General features: G+C 41.1%; 1 protein-coding gene across 1 annotated transcript; it reads left to right on the top strand.

The window, feature by feature from the left end:
* Positions 1 to 7,009: 7,009 nt before the first annotated feature.
* LOC101843264 (germ cell-less protein-like 2) lies at positions 7,010 to 8,571 on the top strand. Its single transcript, XM_040733781.1, has one exon. It carries the CDS (start codon positions 7,010 to 7,012, stop codon positions 8,501 to 8,503), a length of 1,494 nt encoding a protein of 497 aa, XP_040589715.1. The 3' UTR covers positions 8,504 to 8,571.
* Positions 8,572 to 16,464: the final 7,893 nt, after the last annotated feature.

The raw sequence follows: 16,464 nt of genomic DNA, 5'->3' as shown, positions 1-16,464 counted from the left end.
ATGATAGTTTACATAAGTGACCCAAAAAAACTCCGCAAGGTTACTCCTAGAGCTGATAAACACCTTCAGCAATGTGGCAGGATACAAGGTAAACTAAAAAAAATCAGTGGCCCTATTATATACAGAGGATGAAGTGACTGAGAAAGAAATCAGAGAAACATCACCCTTTACAATATCCAAAAACAGCATCAAATATCTGGGGATAATGTTAACCAAGGAAATTAAAGACCTGTATATCAAGAACTTTGTGTCTTTAAAGAAAGAAATCAAAGAAGATACCAGAAAATGGAAAGATCTCCCATGCTCTTGGATTGGTAGGATCAACATAATAAAAATGGCAATCTTGCCAAAAGCAGTCTACAGATTCAATGCAATCCCTATCAAAATTCCAACACAATTCTTCAAGTACATGGAAAGAACATTAACCAACTTTATATGGAAAAACAAAAGGCCCAGGATAGCCAGAACATCCCTATACAATAAAGGAACTTCAGGAGGCATCACCATACCTGACTTCAAGCTCTATTATAGAGCTATAGTCCTGAAAACAGCTTGGTATTGGCACAAAAATAGGCAGGTAGACCAATGGAACAGAATCGATAGCTCTAATTTTAACCCACACACCTATGAACACTTGATTTTTGACAAAGAAGCTAAAACTGTACAATGGAAAAAAGAAAGCATCTTCAACAAATAGTGCTGGCATAACTGGGTACTGGTATGCAGAAGACTGCAGATAGATCCATGTTTATCGCTTTGTACAAACTTAAGTCCAAATGGATCAAAGATCTCAACATAAATCCAGCCACACTGAAACTTTTAGAAGAGAAAGTGGGAGATACTCTTCAACGAGTTGGTACAGGAGACCACTTCCTAAACATAACACCAGTGGCACAGGCACTGAGATCGACAATTAACAAATGCGACCTTCTGAAACTAAAAAGCTTCTGTAAGGCAAAGGACACAGTCAAAAAGACAAAAAGGTAGGCCACAGAATGGGAAAAGATATTCACTAACCCTACATCTGACAGAGGGCTAATCTCCAAAATTTACAAAGAACTCAAGAAACAAGTCTCAAAAACACCAAAGGATCCAATTAAAAGGTGGGGTACAGAGCTAAATAGAGAATTCTCAGTAGAGGAGGCTAAAATGGCCAAGAGACACATAAGAAAGTGCTCAACATCCTTAGCCATCAGGGAAATGCAAATCAAAACAACTCTGAGATAGCATCTTACTCCTGTCAGAATGGCTAAAATCAAAAACACCGAAGACAATTTATGCTGGAGAGGATGTGAAGAGAGAGGAACACTCCTCCACTGCTGGTGGGAGTGCCGACTCATACAGCCTCTTTGGAAATCAGTATGGAGATTCCTCAGGAAAATGGGAATTAATATACCACTAGACCCAGCAATTCCACTCTTAGGCATATATCCAAATTAGGCAAGTTCATACAACAAGGGCATCTGCTCCACTATGTTCATAGCAGCATTATTTGTAATAGCCAGAACCTGGAAGCAACCTAGATGCCCCTCAACTGAAGAGTGGATACAGAAAATGTGGTACATTTATACAATCGAGTATTACTCAGCAGAAAAAAAACAATGGAATCTTGAAATTCGCAGGGAAATGGATAGCACTGGAAGAAACCATCCTGAGTGAGGTAACCCAGTCGCAAAAAGACAAACATGGTATGTACTCACTCATATATGGATTTTAGACATGGATCAGGATAGTGCCAGTCTGAACTTCCACTGATAGAGAGTCTGGGAAACAGGAAAGAACCTAAAAGATATGCATATATGCATAGTACCCAAGAGAAGAGGATTGAGTCAAGATTCCCTGAATGGATGGGGAACACGGCGAGGGGTGGCGGGGTGTGGGACCTGGGAAGAAGAGAGGGGGTGAAGAGGAAGAGAGTTGGTCATGGGGAAGTTGAGGGGGTGGGGGTAGGATAGGGGGAAGAGGGAATCATAGGATCGAATACAGATCAGGCACCAGAGTGACCTCGAGTGATCTAATGGTATAACACCAATTGGCAAGCTAAGCAATAGTGGAGAGACCACCTCGAATGCCCATTCCTGATAATGAACTTGATGTCTATAACCATCCGGGAGCCTTCATCCTGTGACTGATGGAAGCAGAGGCAAACACACAATTAATCACTGAACTGAATCCAAGGAACCCAGTGACAGAGAGAGAGGAGTGATGAGCAAATTGGCAAAGAATGGGCTGGCAAAACCAGCAGAGACAGCTGATCTGAACAGGGAAGAGCTCTTGGACCCCAGACCGACAGTGGGGAGGCCAGCATGGGACTGATCTGGACCCCACAAATGTGACTGTCAGCGAGAAGGCCTGGGCAACCTATGGGGCCCTGAGCTGTGGAACAGTGTCTATCCCTGGTATACAAACAGTCTTCATGTGCCTATAGCACAAAGAGGGATGCTCCCTCAGCCTGGACTCTTAGGGGAGTACCTGGACCCTACCGAAAGTAAAATGACAGACTCTAGATATCCCCTATGTGGAAGGATTTGGCAATAGGGTGGGAGGGTGGGGGGGAAGGGGAGTGCGGGAGGAGGGGAGAGAGAGGGAACTGGGATTGACATGTAAAACAAGCTATTTGAAATTAAAATAAAAAATGATGAAAAAAGAAAAATAAAACCTGTCCTTCACAAAATATGAACATTTAAAGGAAATGCATGACTTTCTGGATAGCTATCACTTGCCAAAATTAAATCAAGAACAGATAAGCAATTTAAATAGACCTATAGCCCCTACTGAAATAGAAGCAGTCATCAAAAGTCTCCCAACCAAAAATAGCGCAGGTCCAGATAGCCTCAGTGCAGAATTCTACCAGAAATTCAAAGAACAGCTTATTACAACTGTCCTCAAAGTATTCCATTCAATAGAAGCAGAAGGTCTTTGCCAAACTCTTTCTAAGAGGCTTCAATAACCTTGATCCCAAAGCCACACAAAGGCACAACTAAGAAAGAGAACTTCAAACCAATATCCCGCATGAACATTGATGCAAAAATACTCAATAAAATACTGGTAAATCGGATCCCAGAACACATCAAAATGATCATTCACCATGATCAAGTAGGTTTCATCCCAGGGATGCAGGGATGGTTCAACATACAAAAATCCATCAATGAAATCCACCATATAAACAAGCTGAAAAACAATAATCATATGATCGTCTGACTAGATGCTGAAAAAGCCTTTGACAAAATCCAAGACCCCTTCGTGATGAAGGTCTTGGAGAGATCTGGGATAACAGGAACATACCTAAACATAATAAAAGCTATATACAGCAAACCAACAGCCAACATCAAAATAAATGGACAAAAACTCAATACAATTCCTCTAAAATCAGGAACAAGACAATGCTGTCCACTCTTTGCATACTGTTTCAATATAGTACTTGAATTTCTAGCCAGAGTCATATGACAACAAAAGGAGATCAAGGGGATACAAATTGGAAAGGAAGAGGTCAAAATTTCACTATTTGCATATGATATGATAGTTTACATAAATGACCCAAAGAACTCTACCAGGGAACTCTTACAGCTGATTTTCACCTTCATGAAAGTGGCAGGCTACATGATCAACTCGAAAAATCAATAGCCCTACTATATAAATATGATAAAAGTGCTGAGAAAGTGATCAGCGAAACATCACCCTTTACAGTCCCAACAAACAACATAAAATAACTTGGAGTAACGCTAACCAAACAAGTGAAAGACTTGTGTCGCAAGAACATTGAATCTTTAAAGAAAGAAATTAAAGAAGCCCTCAGAAATGGAAAGATCCCCCATGCTCTTGGATAGGTAGGATCAATGTGGTAAAAATGGCAATCCTGAAAAAAGTAATCTGCAGATTCAATGAAATCCCCATTAAAATACCATCACAATTCTTCACAGACCTTGAAAGAACAATAATCAATTTTGTATGGAAAACCAAAAGACACAGGATTGCCAAAACAACCCTGTTCAACAATGCATTGTCCGGAGGCATCACCATCCCTGACGTCAAGAACTATTATAGAGCTATAGTCCTGAAAACAGCTTGGTATTGGCACACAATTGGCAGGTAGACCAATGGAATCGAATTGAAAACCCTGATATTAACCCACAAACATATGAACATCTGATCTTTGACAAAGAGGCTAAAAATATACAATGGAAAATGAAAGCATCTTCATCAAATGGTACTGGCATAACTGGATGCTGGCATCTAGAAGAATGTTGATCCATGCATGTCTATCGCCATGCACAAAACTTAAGTCCAAATGGATCAAAGACCTCAACAAAAATCCATTCAGACTGAACCTCTTAGAAGTGACATTGGATGGTACCCTTGAAGGAATTGGTACAGAAGACAGCTTCCTGAACATAATACCAGTAGCATAGACAGTGAGATCAACAATTAATAAATGGGACCACCTGAAACTGAAAAGCTTCAGTTTCAAATGACACAGTCAGCAATACAAAAAGGCAGCCCACAGAATGGGAAAAATATTCACTAACACCACATCTGAAAGAGGGCTGAACTCCAAAATTTACAAAGAACTCAAGAAGCATGTCTCCAAAACACCAAGGGATCCAATTAAAAGGTGGGCTCCAGAACTAAATAGAGAATTTTCAATAGAGGAGTCTAAAATGACTGAGAGCCACTTGAGACCGTGCGCAACATCCTTAGCCATCCGGGAAATGCAAATCAAAACAACTCTGAGATACCAACTAACTTCTGTCAGCATGGCTAAAATCAAAATCCCCAATGACAATTAATGCTGGAGAGGATGTGGTGAAAGGGGAACACTCCTCCACTGATGGTAGGAATGCCAACTTGTAAAGCCACTTTGGAAATCAGTATGGAGATTCCTCAGCAAAATGGGAATAAACCTACCACAAGACCCAGCAACTCCACTATCAGTCATATATCCAAGATATGCCCATTCATACAACAAGGGTGTCTGTTCCACTATGTTCATAGCAGCATTAATTCTAAGAGCCAGAACTTGGAAGCAACCTAGATGCCCCTCAACGGAAGAGTGGATAGAGAAAATGTGGCACATTTACACAATGGAGTACTATTCAGCAGAAAAAAAACAATGGAATCCTGAAATTTGCAGGCAAATGGATGGCACTAGAAGAATCCTTCCTGAGCGAGGTATCCCAGTCACAAAAAGAGAAACATGGCATGTACTCTCTCATATATGGATTTTAGACATAGATCTGGGGAGTGTCAGCCTACAATTCCATGGCCAGGGAGTCTGGGAAACAGAATCTTCATTCAGTGGCTGATGGAAGCAGAGGCAGACTCCCATGGCTAAGTACTGAGCTGAACTCAAGATATTCATTGACAGAGAGGGAGGACGGATGAACAAAGGCATTAAGACTGGGCTGGCCTAACCCCCAGAAACAGCTGACCTGAAAAGGATGGGCTCTTGATTCCCAGACTGATGGCTGGGATTCCAGCATAGGACTGATCAAGACCCACTGAACGTGGGTGTCAGTGAGGAGGCGTAGGTAATTTATTGAGCCTTGGGTACTAGATCAGTATTTACCCTGGGTATACAAATGTACTTTTGACTCCCATCCAACAGTGAGAGATGCACTCTCACCCTGAACTCTCGGGGGAGGGTCAACACCCAGCCCTGAATGAAATGACAGACTGGACACACACATGGAGGGCCTCACCCTCCCTGGGGAAATGAGGTGATATTGGTGGGTTTGGTGGGAGGGCAAGGGAGCAGAGTAGGGAAACGGAGAGGGACCTGGAATTGACATGTGAAGCAACCTTGTTTCTAATTTGAATTTAAAAATGAAAAATATATATAAAAATGCAAATCAATAAAACATAAACCATGTATACATGTGCACATATGCCAAATAACTGGATTCATAAGGAGCCTAATGTGTGTTATGCCAAGGTCGTAGGACCCCAAAAAGAGACCACCACGGAGATGACTCACTGATGCAAAGTTTTAATGTTAAGAGCCTCACCAGAGACACAGTCCAGCAAACTGGCATAGCAGCTACAAGAAAAGGGTGCCTGACCTGAATTGTAAGGGGTTTATTAAGGAAGAAATCCACAAGCAGGGTGGTGTTTACCTTGGCTGTTAAGGATTGGGTAAGAGTAGGTGACATTTAGATTCATTGATATGGGGGCTAGAGGAATTTCTAAATTGTTACTATCAGTTGCCTGCAAGAACAGTTGTGACAAGATATTATTTATCAAACTAGTCATTGCCTGACCATCCAGATGGATGCTTTTTTGTTTTTTGGGTTTTTTTTTGTTTTTTGTTTTACTTGGGTTTTTGATACAGGAATTCTCTGTATTGCTATGGAAGTTGTACTGGAATTCCTCTGTAGACCAGGGTGGCCTTGAACTCACAGAGATACGCCCCCTCTGCCTCCCGAGTGCTGGGAATAAGGCATGAGCCACCAACGCCCAGAATGACAGTTGAGTGTTCTGTGGTACTCCAGGGGTTATGAGTTGGAATTTGTACAATCCTTAACACTCATCAAGATGGGTGTAACTTGGTCATTATTTTCACAGAAAAAAAACTTCAGCTTACAAGCCTGAGGCAGCAGGTTCTTGACTTTGAGTGAGGTCAGCTGAAGTGACATATATGACCCTTTGGAAACCATGGAGTAAAAGTAGGGTGGCAGAGGAAAGGAGAAGGAGAATCGGGAAAGGAAAAGAAGAAACGAGAAGGGAGGAAATTAGGTAGAAGGGAAGGGAGAGAAGAGGGAGGAAGGCAAGGGAAGGAGGAAGACAAGAAGCTGGGTCACATGCCACAGTTTGAAAAGGGCCTGCTGGCAGTGGGTGGGGCCCCTGCTCTAGGGCACGGGTAGACAATGAATAATGGCCTGCCCTTCTGTGACGTTTGAGACTGTGCTAGAGAAATGCAGTGAGCCCAGGCAGTCCTGGCACACTCCAGCCATGGCGAGGGAGAGAAACCTCTGCTGCAGTCTCCTTTAGAGGTTCTAGGAGTTTTTTATCGATGGGACATTGCAGCAGCCGAGTCTGGAGACCTGACAACTCCAGTTTGGCAGAGTCAGAGCAGCCTGAATGCAGTGCTGGTCCCAGAAGCGTGTCTGGCAGTCGCAAGCGCAAATGGAGCAGTTGGGACTGGATGTGGCCGAGCTGGAGCATCCATAGATCTCAGGTTGTAAGCCTACAGCAAGTTTTTGGCGTCTTCTATGGAAAGAAAAGGAAGCTCGCAACTAAGTATACTTACCAAACTTTATTTTTGGGTGGGGAAGACAGTGATGTCAAAATCCGTGCTCTAGGGAAAGAGTGGTCTTTGCACAAAGTATTTTTATGCCAGTCGGGGTACTTTGCTAATATGCTCAAAGATACTTGGAAAGAACCGCACAGTGATATTATTGACTTGGAGATTATGAACCATCACATAAATATCTGGTCCTTGGATTTTGTGTTCGGTTCATTGTACAGGGATGAGGACTTGCCAATGATGCCTCGACAAATTGCTCATGTCCTGGTAGCAGCATGCCTGCTTCAGGTAGAGCAGGTAATTCAGCAATGTAATGAGACCATGAAGAAAACCATTAATATGAAAACTGTGTGTTCATACTACACAACAGCAGAAATATATAGATTGAAATCTGTAAAGTCACAGTGCTTTGACTGGCTTCTTTGCAACTTGATGATACACCCAAATGTTAGACTTTACAGAGAAATTGATATAAAGATCATGTATCTACTTGTGTCATCATCTGACCTACTCATGTTGCAAAAAGAATTTGATCTATATACCACCCTAAAAGCATGGATGTTCCTTTATTTTAATCCTCGCTGGAAAGGTTCGGTGAACCATCTCTTTGCTAATGCCAACAGCTGGCTTTCCAGGCACATGGAATGCAGTGACAACATCACATTTCTTGAAAGTGAAGAAGGGCTAGTATTTCAACCAGTGTTCAAACAACTGAGGTTTCAGCATATCATCTTTGACCTGGCCTCCACAACTATTCTTGAACAAGATCGCCTAATACCTTTAGAATGGTTGTCCGCTGTTTATAAACAACAGTGGCTGACTTTGCTATGGGCACAGCAGCACAGGGAAATTGGGCCGAGAACCGTCAATGAAAAAGAACTTGAAGGACACAGCATGAGATGTGGTACAAGGATTAACGGTGATGGTGCATACTCTTGCATGTGGTCAGGTTGCAAATTTGGCTTTCCTTTACGTATCATCTTTACCAACCGCGATATTATTTTCAAGCAAAGTGGTCAGAACCACAATGACTCTGCTGGCTTAAAACAGGTACAGAATGTAGTATTCAGAATAACTTTGTTGCGTTTTGACTCTGAGGGAAAACCAACTTTCAGTAAGACAACTGGTCATAAAATCGTTACCTTTAAAAATAATGAGGAGAAAAGCGTAATGCAGTTCGATAGCAACATTTTAACTTTCCCTTTCTACCTTTTCTGCAACTTCCTGTTTATATCAGTAGCAAACGCAGGAAACCTGTAATATTTATTAGACCACAGGAACAGTTGGAGAACATTGAATAACTCATTTAATATGAAGGCTGTGACTGACAACACAATGAAAACAAATCTTACGAGTTTGGCACCACCACAAACGAATGCTGTCCATCTTCCCTTCATTTCTGTGCTTTTGTGAAGAAAACTTTAATGTCCAACAGAGTATTTGTCAAAACAAATCAATGGAAGCTCGTCTTTTGTTTTCACCTCACCATCAACAGTCTGTCTTTGAAGGGAAATAAGAGCCTATATTTGCAAGGACAAACATCTAAATAAACTTGTCAGATAGATTTGACACCAACGTTGAGACAAAATAAAAAAAATTCTCTCCATGGCTGAAAGTCTTATATCTTATCTATAAGCTTGCAAGATTTAAAATCTTGGTCAAAAAATGCATCTGAGATTAGTCACTGTTAATATATGCGTTCAAGTAACCAAATAGTGTCAGGTTTTTCCGTATCGTGTAACATATAGTTTATTGGTACTTTAGAATGGTTTTTCAGATCATTTTTTACATGACTTGGATAGCTTTAACTGCTATGTAAATACATGTGCACTTTAATATATATTTTCTTTTTGTTGTTGTTGTTTGTTTTTTTGAGACATGGTTTCTCTGTATTGCTTTGGATGCTGTCATGGAACTCGCTCTGTAGACCAGGCTGGCCTCGAACTCACAGAGATCCACCTGCCTCTGCCTGTTGAGTCCTGTGATTAAAGGCATGTGCCACCAACGCCCAGCTTAATATGTATATTCTTATGATTAAATATCATGTCATATGCTATGCAAGCAAATGACTTATATATGCAGTGTATTTACATGGAAGCATACATCTTTACATACACATACTTATGTGTTTATGTAACTCTAAATAAAAAGAATGAAATTTTTGAAATGGATAAACAAACCAGGAAATGAAAAATGGTTCTTAATGATTCCAGTATTCTAGTTATCAAGAGATGAGTTATTTCACAGTATCCTGTTCACTTTCTCATCATTATTTTCTTTCCCTGTTGCTGTTATAAAATACCCAGAAGATAGCAACATACGGGGTGGGGGGGCTGGGAAATGGGGGAGGGACTTTATCTCATCTCATACTTGAAGAATACTGTCCATCATGGCAGGAGTTTGAAGCAGCTGGTCACATAACATCTCGAAAGAGATGAGCGCTATGAAGTACTCAGCTTTACGATTGTCGAGGTGACCACTCTAGCTATCACAACTCTACCCCCTACCAACATGACACACAAAGACATCACTCTACACCCGTAATCTTCCATCCTTTTGTCCTCATAGTATCACAACCATCTTATGGTATAAGATGTATTTAGTCCTACTTGAAAAGTCCCCATGAACAGTTCCATCACTTTTTTTCATTCCTTTGAATTATCTGAATTATTTTTCTTTCATTCATGGATATCTTTTGGTTTATATTCACATGGCCTCCCCCCGAAATTCTGAGTCTATCTTCTAACATCCCCTGCCAACTTCATTTGTTTTTATATATAATCGACTGAGTCCAAATTGTTGTCCATATGCACATGAGTGTAGAGCTGTCCACTGAACTATGGACAACCTACCAGGGAAACTATCTCTGAAGAAAACCGACTTTCTCTCCCCAGGCAGTTCTCAATTGTCTGCAGCTAATCAACCAGAATTGGAGCCTTGTGAAATGCTCCATCAACTCTGCTGGAATAAAGATTATTATAGATCATATGGGAGATTTGGGTGTTGTGTATGCAATTTTAGCTGTTGATGATTGATTGAAGCTGCCCGTCATGTCTAAAGGACATTGTTTTGTGACAGTCCTCCCTGACTTCTAGATCTTACAGTCTTCCTGCCACCCTCTTCTGCAGTGTTCCCTGAACCATGAGAGGAGGAGGAGGAAGAGGAGGAGTTGTAATGTTGTGGAGTAGGCATCCCAAACACTTCCACATATGGAAAACTCTGAGGTCTCTTAATTTTGAACACACAAAATAAAAAAGAAGTTCTATAGGTTAAAGGAAAACTCTTTCTTGTGCAGTTGGTTTTGAATAAAAAGAAAGGTGCTCTCCCTGGACTTTTTCTCCTTTAATGTGTTGGGATCATCACAGGGTGGAGTCTACAAGAAGTTGTGCTTTCCCCTCAGAAGTCATTTCCCCTGGTCTCAGTGCAACACAGCTTTCCCTGTGCTGATGTCTTTAAGAGTTACAATTGCACTTTGTCTGCCCATCCCACAATGAGGAATGCTCTCTCAGCTTGGAATCTTGGGGGAGGGTTTAGGCCCTGCCCTGGGTGAAATGATAGACTCTGGAGATCCTACATGGAGGGCCTCACCCTTCCTGTGGATCAGAGTGAAGATTAGGTTGTGGATTGGCGGGCCTGTTGGGGGTGGGAAGCAAGACGTTTTTCTAACTTAAACTTTAAAAAGGAAGAAAATGAGAGAGTCACAATTGCTTTCTCACTACTAGCCTGAATACTACCTGTTTTTAAAACTTCTTTATTTCTGTGCATGGTGTTTTACCTACATGTATGCCCATGGAGGCCAAAAAAAGGGCACTGGATCCTCTGGGACTGGAGTTATAGATGTTGTGAGCAAGTATGTGCATGCTGAAAATTGAATGCAGATGTTCTGGAAGGGCAGTCAGTTCTGTAAATCACTGAGGCCTCTCTCCAGCCTATGCTTGCCTGTCTTGAGTTGTCCTCTGCAAAATAAACTGGTCATTATCTTCAAATTTAGCTTCATTCAGGCTAAAGAGTATGGAGAGAATGAAGGCAGTTTCTCTGCCAAAATATCATGATAGCTTTACTCTGAAACCTCATGAGTTGGCCGCTATTTTCTCCATGTCTCTAAGATTTCTTGACTTTCTAGCTTCTTGTAGACTTTCCCATGAAACTCTCCTTCCAACATGTTTCAGCCCAGAAGTATTAGAGAGGGAGGCCAAGGAATCACTTAGGTTCTTCACAGCAACAGCCTCACTTCTCCAGCACATTGTGTCTTAGTTACTTTTTCTATTGCTGTAATAGAAAGTCTCTCCATTTGGACTTAAGTTTCCTGCATGGTGATAGACATAGATCTATCTGCAGTCTTCTACATGTCAGCCTCAAGTTATGTCAGCACCATTTGTTGAAAATGCTTTCTTTATTCCATTGTATAATTTTAGCTTCTTTGTGAAAGATCAGGTTCATAGCAGCATTATTTGTAATAGCCAGAACCTGGAAGAAACCTAGGTGCCCCTCAGATGAAGAGTGGATAGAAAAAATGTGGTACATTTACACAATGGAGTATTCCTCAGAGGAAAAATACAATGGAATCTTGAAATTTGCAGGCAAATGGAGGGCACTAAAAGAAACCATCTTGAGTGAGGTAACCCAGTCACAAAAAGAGAACCATGGTATGTACTCACTCATATAAGTCTTTTAGACATGAATCAAGGGTTGCCAGCAGACAATCCCACTGCCAGAGCCTCTCGGAAATAGAAACTTCATCCAGACTGATGAAAGCAGACGCAGACACACACAAACACCGAACTGAACTCCTGGAATAGAGTGTCAGAAAGGGAGAAATGATCAGCAAAGGAGTTAAGACTGGGCTGGTTTTACCCATAGAAACAGTGAACTGAACAAGGGGAAGCTCCTTGACCCCAGATTAATGACTATGTGGAAAGCATAGGACTGACCCAGACTTCATTAATGTGGGTGTCAGTGAGGAGGCCTAGGTATTCTATGGGATCTTGGGTAGTACTTATCCCTGGCGTACAAATAGATTCTGGTGCCCATCCCACAATGAGGGATGCTCTCTCAGTCTGGACTCTTGGAGGAGGGCCTAGGCCTTTCCCTGGATGAAATGACAGACTCTGGAGAGCCTCCATGTAGGACCTCACCCTCCCTGGGGATTGGAGTGGAGATTGGGTGGGGGCTCTGGTGGGAAGGGCAGGGGAGGGGGTTAGCGAGAGGGAGCTGGGATTGACAAGTGAAACAAGTTTGTTTCTAACTTAAATAAAAATAAATAAATAAAACAAAAAAGGAAGCCTCACCAAAGGTAACTTCATATGGAAATGTTTTGGATCACAGTTCAAGGATACAGTTCACCATATCAGGCAACTTACTGCTGGGCTTAACAAACTTCCACGGTAACAGGAACTTGAAATATCTAGTCACATTTCAGCCACAATCAGCACATGAAACATGCTGTGTATGCTCTCAGCTGGCTTCGTCTCTTTTCTACAGTCTAGGATTCCCCAAACAGTAATCCAGGCCCCCTATATTGGACATGCCTTTCACCTCAATTAGTATAATTAACACACTCTTACAGGCATGCCCAGAGGAGGAACCTTTCCCAGGTCATTATACTCAAGTTGACAATATTAAGAATCACACCCTATTTATGCAATTTACCTTTTCATTTTATTGATTTAAATGTTCAATTTTTAAAGACTTTATTATTTCAGTTTTAGATATTCTTTATTGATTCTTTGGAAATTTTACATAATGCACCCCAATACTGCTCTCCTCCCAGTCTTTTCCTATCTGCACCCCACCCCTGCAGGATTCCCCCAACAAATATATTAAAAATAGAACATAACTCCCTCCTGGGCCTTCCATCTTTCCCACCCCTTTTCCAACATCCTAGTGACATCTGGAGCTGCCAGGAATCTTGAAGTACACTCCTTTTGTCCAATCAGCCCCACCTGCAAAATGTTCATCACAAGTCATTGTTCTGGTTTCTGGCACACCAATACCACCGGGCTCTCATTAAAGGTCCTCTTAAATATTCTGTTTTTGCCCTCAGTCAAGGAGATTCTGAGGTTGTAGTTGTGCACTACCAGTACCTTTGTGCACTCCAGCAAGTCAAAGATGGGGTAGCTGTTGGTTTGAGCCAACCCAATGCCCAGGAGCTCAATCTGGATGGTAGTTGAGCTGGGTAGTCATGGCCTTTGGGACCACCCACTTGGGTGAGGGCCACATCCACCTCTCCTAGGCCCATGCCAATTGGACCAGCTCTGCCATGCCTATCTTGTGGGGTGGGTACGTCTTTCCCCAGTCCAAGTACAATATTGAAGAAGTATGGAGAGATGGACAGCCTTGTCTTATTCCTGATTTTAGAGGAACTGCATTTAATTTTGGTCCATTTAGTTTGATGTTGGCTGTTGGTTTGCTGTATATAGCTTTTATTATATGTAGTTATGTTCCTGCTATCATTCATCTCTCCAAGATCTTTATTTTGAAGGGGTGTTGGATTTTGTCAAAACCTTTTTCAGCACCAAGTGATATGATCATTTGATTTCTGTTTCTCAACTTGTTTATATGGTGGATTGTGTTGATGGATTTTTGTATGTTGAACCACCCCTGCATCCCTGGAATAAAACCTACTTGGTCACAATCGATGAGTTTTCTGATGTGTTCTCGGATCCAATTTGCCTGTATTTTATTGAGTCTTTTTGCAACAATGTTCCTGAGGGATATTGGTCAGAATTTTTCTTTCTTACTTGTGTCTTAGTGTGGCTTGGGTATCCAGGTTATCAATCCTTGTAAAAAGAGTTTGGCAAAGACCCTTCTGCTTCTATTGCATAGAATATTTTGAGGACAATTTATATAAGCTGTTCTTTTAATTTGTGTTGTAATTCTACACTGAGGCCATCTGCACATGGACTTTTTTGTTGTTAGACTTTGGATGACTGCTTCAATTTCATTAGGGGTTATAGGTCTACTGAAATTGCTTATATGAGGCGAGCCCAGCTTCAGGTGAGATTGGGTCTCTGTTAGGGACACCCCCATCCCCTGCCCAACACCCATCCCTTCAATCTTCTTGGGCTGCTCCTGGCATCCAGAAAACGTGCCCACACAGGAAAGACATCAGCCCTTCCAGGCCCCAAATCCCGGGGAGCCCAGCTTCAGGTGAGATTGGGTCTCGGGTGGGGACACCCCTGATCCCCTGCCCAACATCCATCCCTCTCTCTGTGTCTCTTATCCTTCAAACACACACACACACACACACACACACACACACACACACAGAAAGAGAGAGAACAATAACAAACAAAAAATAAAGCCTAAAACCAAAAAAAACCAAAGTATACACTTTTGAAAGCTTCCATCATAGTAAAATTCCTTATGACTTACAAAATACATTTTGTAGTAGTTCCAGGCCTCCCCCATTTCCTCTTTACCTTGCCCTCCCATACCATTTCCTATTCAGGCCTTCTAGTGTTCTACTAACACCTCATAACTACATTTTCCCTTCTTTTGAAAATCCCCTCCTCCACTGTGGTCCCTTATTAAGTACCTGACCTCTACAGGTATTTGAAGTGAAAAACACATGTAAACTTAACAGCTAACAGCCACCTAGAAGAGGAAATATTCAATGTTTAGCTTTCTCTGTCTGGGTTATCTCAGATGATTGTTTCTAGCTCCATCCATTTACCTGAAATGAAAATTCCATAATTTTGAATTTTTGGGGTTTTCTTTTTTTGGTCTTTTGAGATAAGGTTTCTCTGTAGCTTTGTAGCTCGTGCTGGAACTAGCTCCTATAGACCAAGCTGGTCTCGATCTTAAAGAGATCCTCCTCTGTCTGCCTCCCAAGTGCTGGAATTAAAGGTGTGGGCCACCACCTCCCAGTAATTTTGCTTTTCTTAACAGTTGAATAATATTCCATTGCAGAAATGTATCACATTTTCTTTTTCCATTTATTACTTGTTGGTCAGCTAAGCTGTTTCCAATTTCTGTCTATTACGAACAAAATGACAAAGAACGTTAATGAGCAAGTGTCTCTGTAGTAGGATGTAGTCATTTGGGTATATGCTCACGAGTAGTATAGCTGGATCTTATGGTAGGTCAATTTTAAGCTTTCTGAGAAATATATACAGTGATTTTCATATTGATGGTACAGGTTTGCAGTCACATCAGCAACGAATAAATGTTATGCTCTCCCAACATTCTCACCTGCATATGTTGTCATTTGATTCACTGATCTTGGTCAATCTCACTTGAGTAAGTGGAACTCTCAAAGTAGTTTTCATTTACACTTCCATGATGGCTATAGCTGTTGAATTTTCAGTTATTTTTGTTTCATCTTTTGAGAACTTTCTTTAGGTTTATACTCCCTGGTTTTTACTTGAAGTACTTTTTTCTTGGTTTTCCTTTTTATTTGTAGTTCTTTATATATTCTAGACACTAATCCTCTCTTTCCCAAGCACAACTATTAATGGTCATTTCCCACTCTGTAGGCTGTCACTTTAAGAATGATGCTGCCCTTTGCCATAGAGAAGATTTCCAGTTTCATGAGATTCTATTTATTATTTGCGGTGTGCCTGTGTGTGTCGTATTGAGAAAGTCTTTTCCTGTGCCAACAAATACATGGCTATCCCACACTTTCTCTTTTATCAGATTCTGGTTGTCTGTCCTTATAGTGAGGTCTTTGATCCATTAGGAGGTGAGATTTTTGCAGGGTCTTTGCAGGGTGATAAATATGATTTAATTTGCATTCCTCTCCTCTATATGCAGATATCTAGTATGATGAGAATCATTTGGTTAAGATTTTTTTCTACACTGATAAATTTTGGTTTCTTTGTCACAAATCAGGTGACTGGATTTATTTCTCGGTCTTCAAACGATCAATGTCTGGTTTTTATTTTTTATTGTTTTGTTTTTGTCAATGTCATGGTGTTTTTATTAACATAGCTTTGTAATATTTCTTAAACTTAGGAATGGCTGGATATTCAACAGTTGTTTTTTAAAAAAAACACAATTCTTGAATGTGTTAGCTATCCTTGACTTTGAGTCGTTTGGTTTATTTTGGTTTCCATATGAAGGTGACAATCATCCTTTCAATATCTGTGAAGAACTGTATTGGACTTTTGATGGGAATTACATCAAATCAGGATGACCATTTTGTTAGGATGACCATTTTTACTATATTAATACTATCCATGCCTGAACATGGGAAATATTTCTGTTTTTATCGCATAAGT

Source organism: Mesocricetus auratus, unplaced genomic scaffold (genome assembly GCF_017639785.1).
Source record: "Mesocricetus auratus isolate SY011 unplaced genomic scaffold, BCM_Maur_2.0 Super-Scaffold_100033, whole genome shotgun sequence".
NCBI classification, from domain to species: Eukaryota; Metazoa; Chordata; class Mammalia; order Rodentia; family Cricetidae; genus Mesocricetus; species Mesocricetus auratus.
The sequence above is the reverse complement of the archived record's forward strand: the minus strand, read 5'-3'. Positions and strand labels throughout refer to the sequence as shown.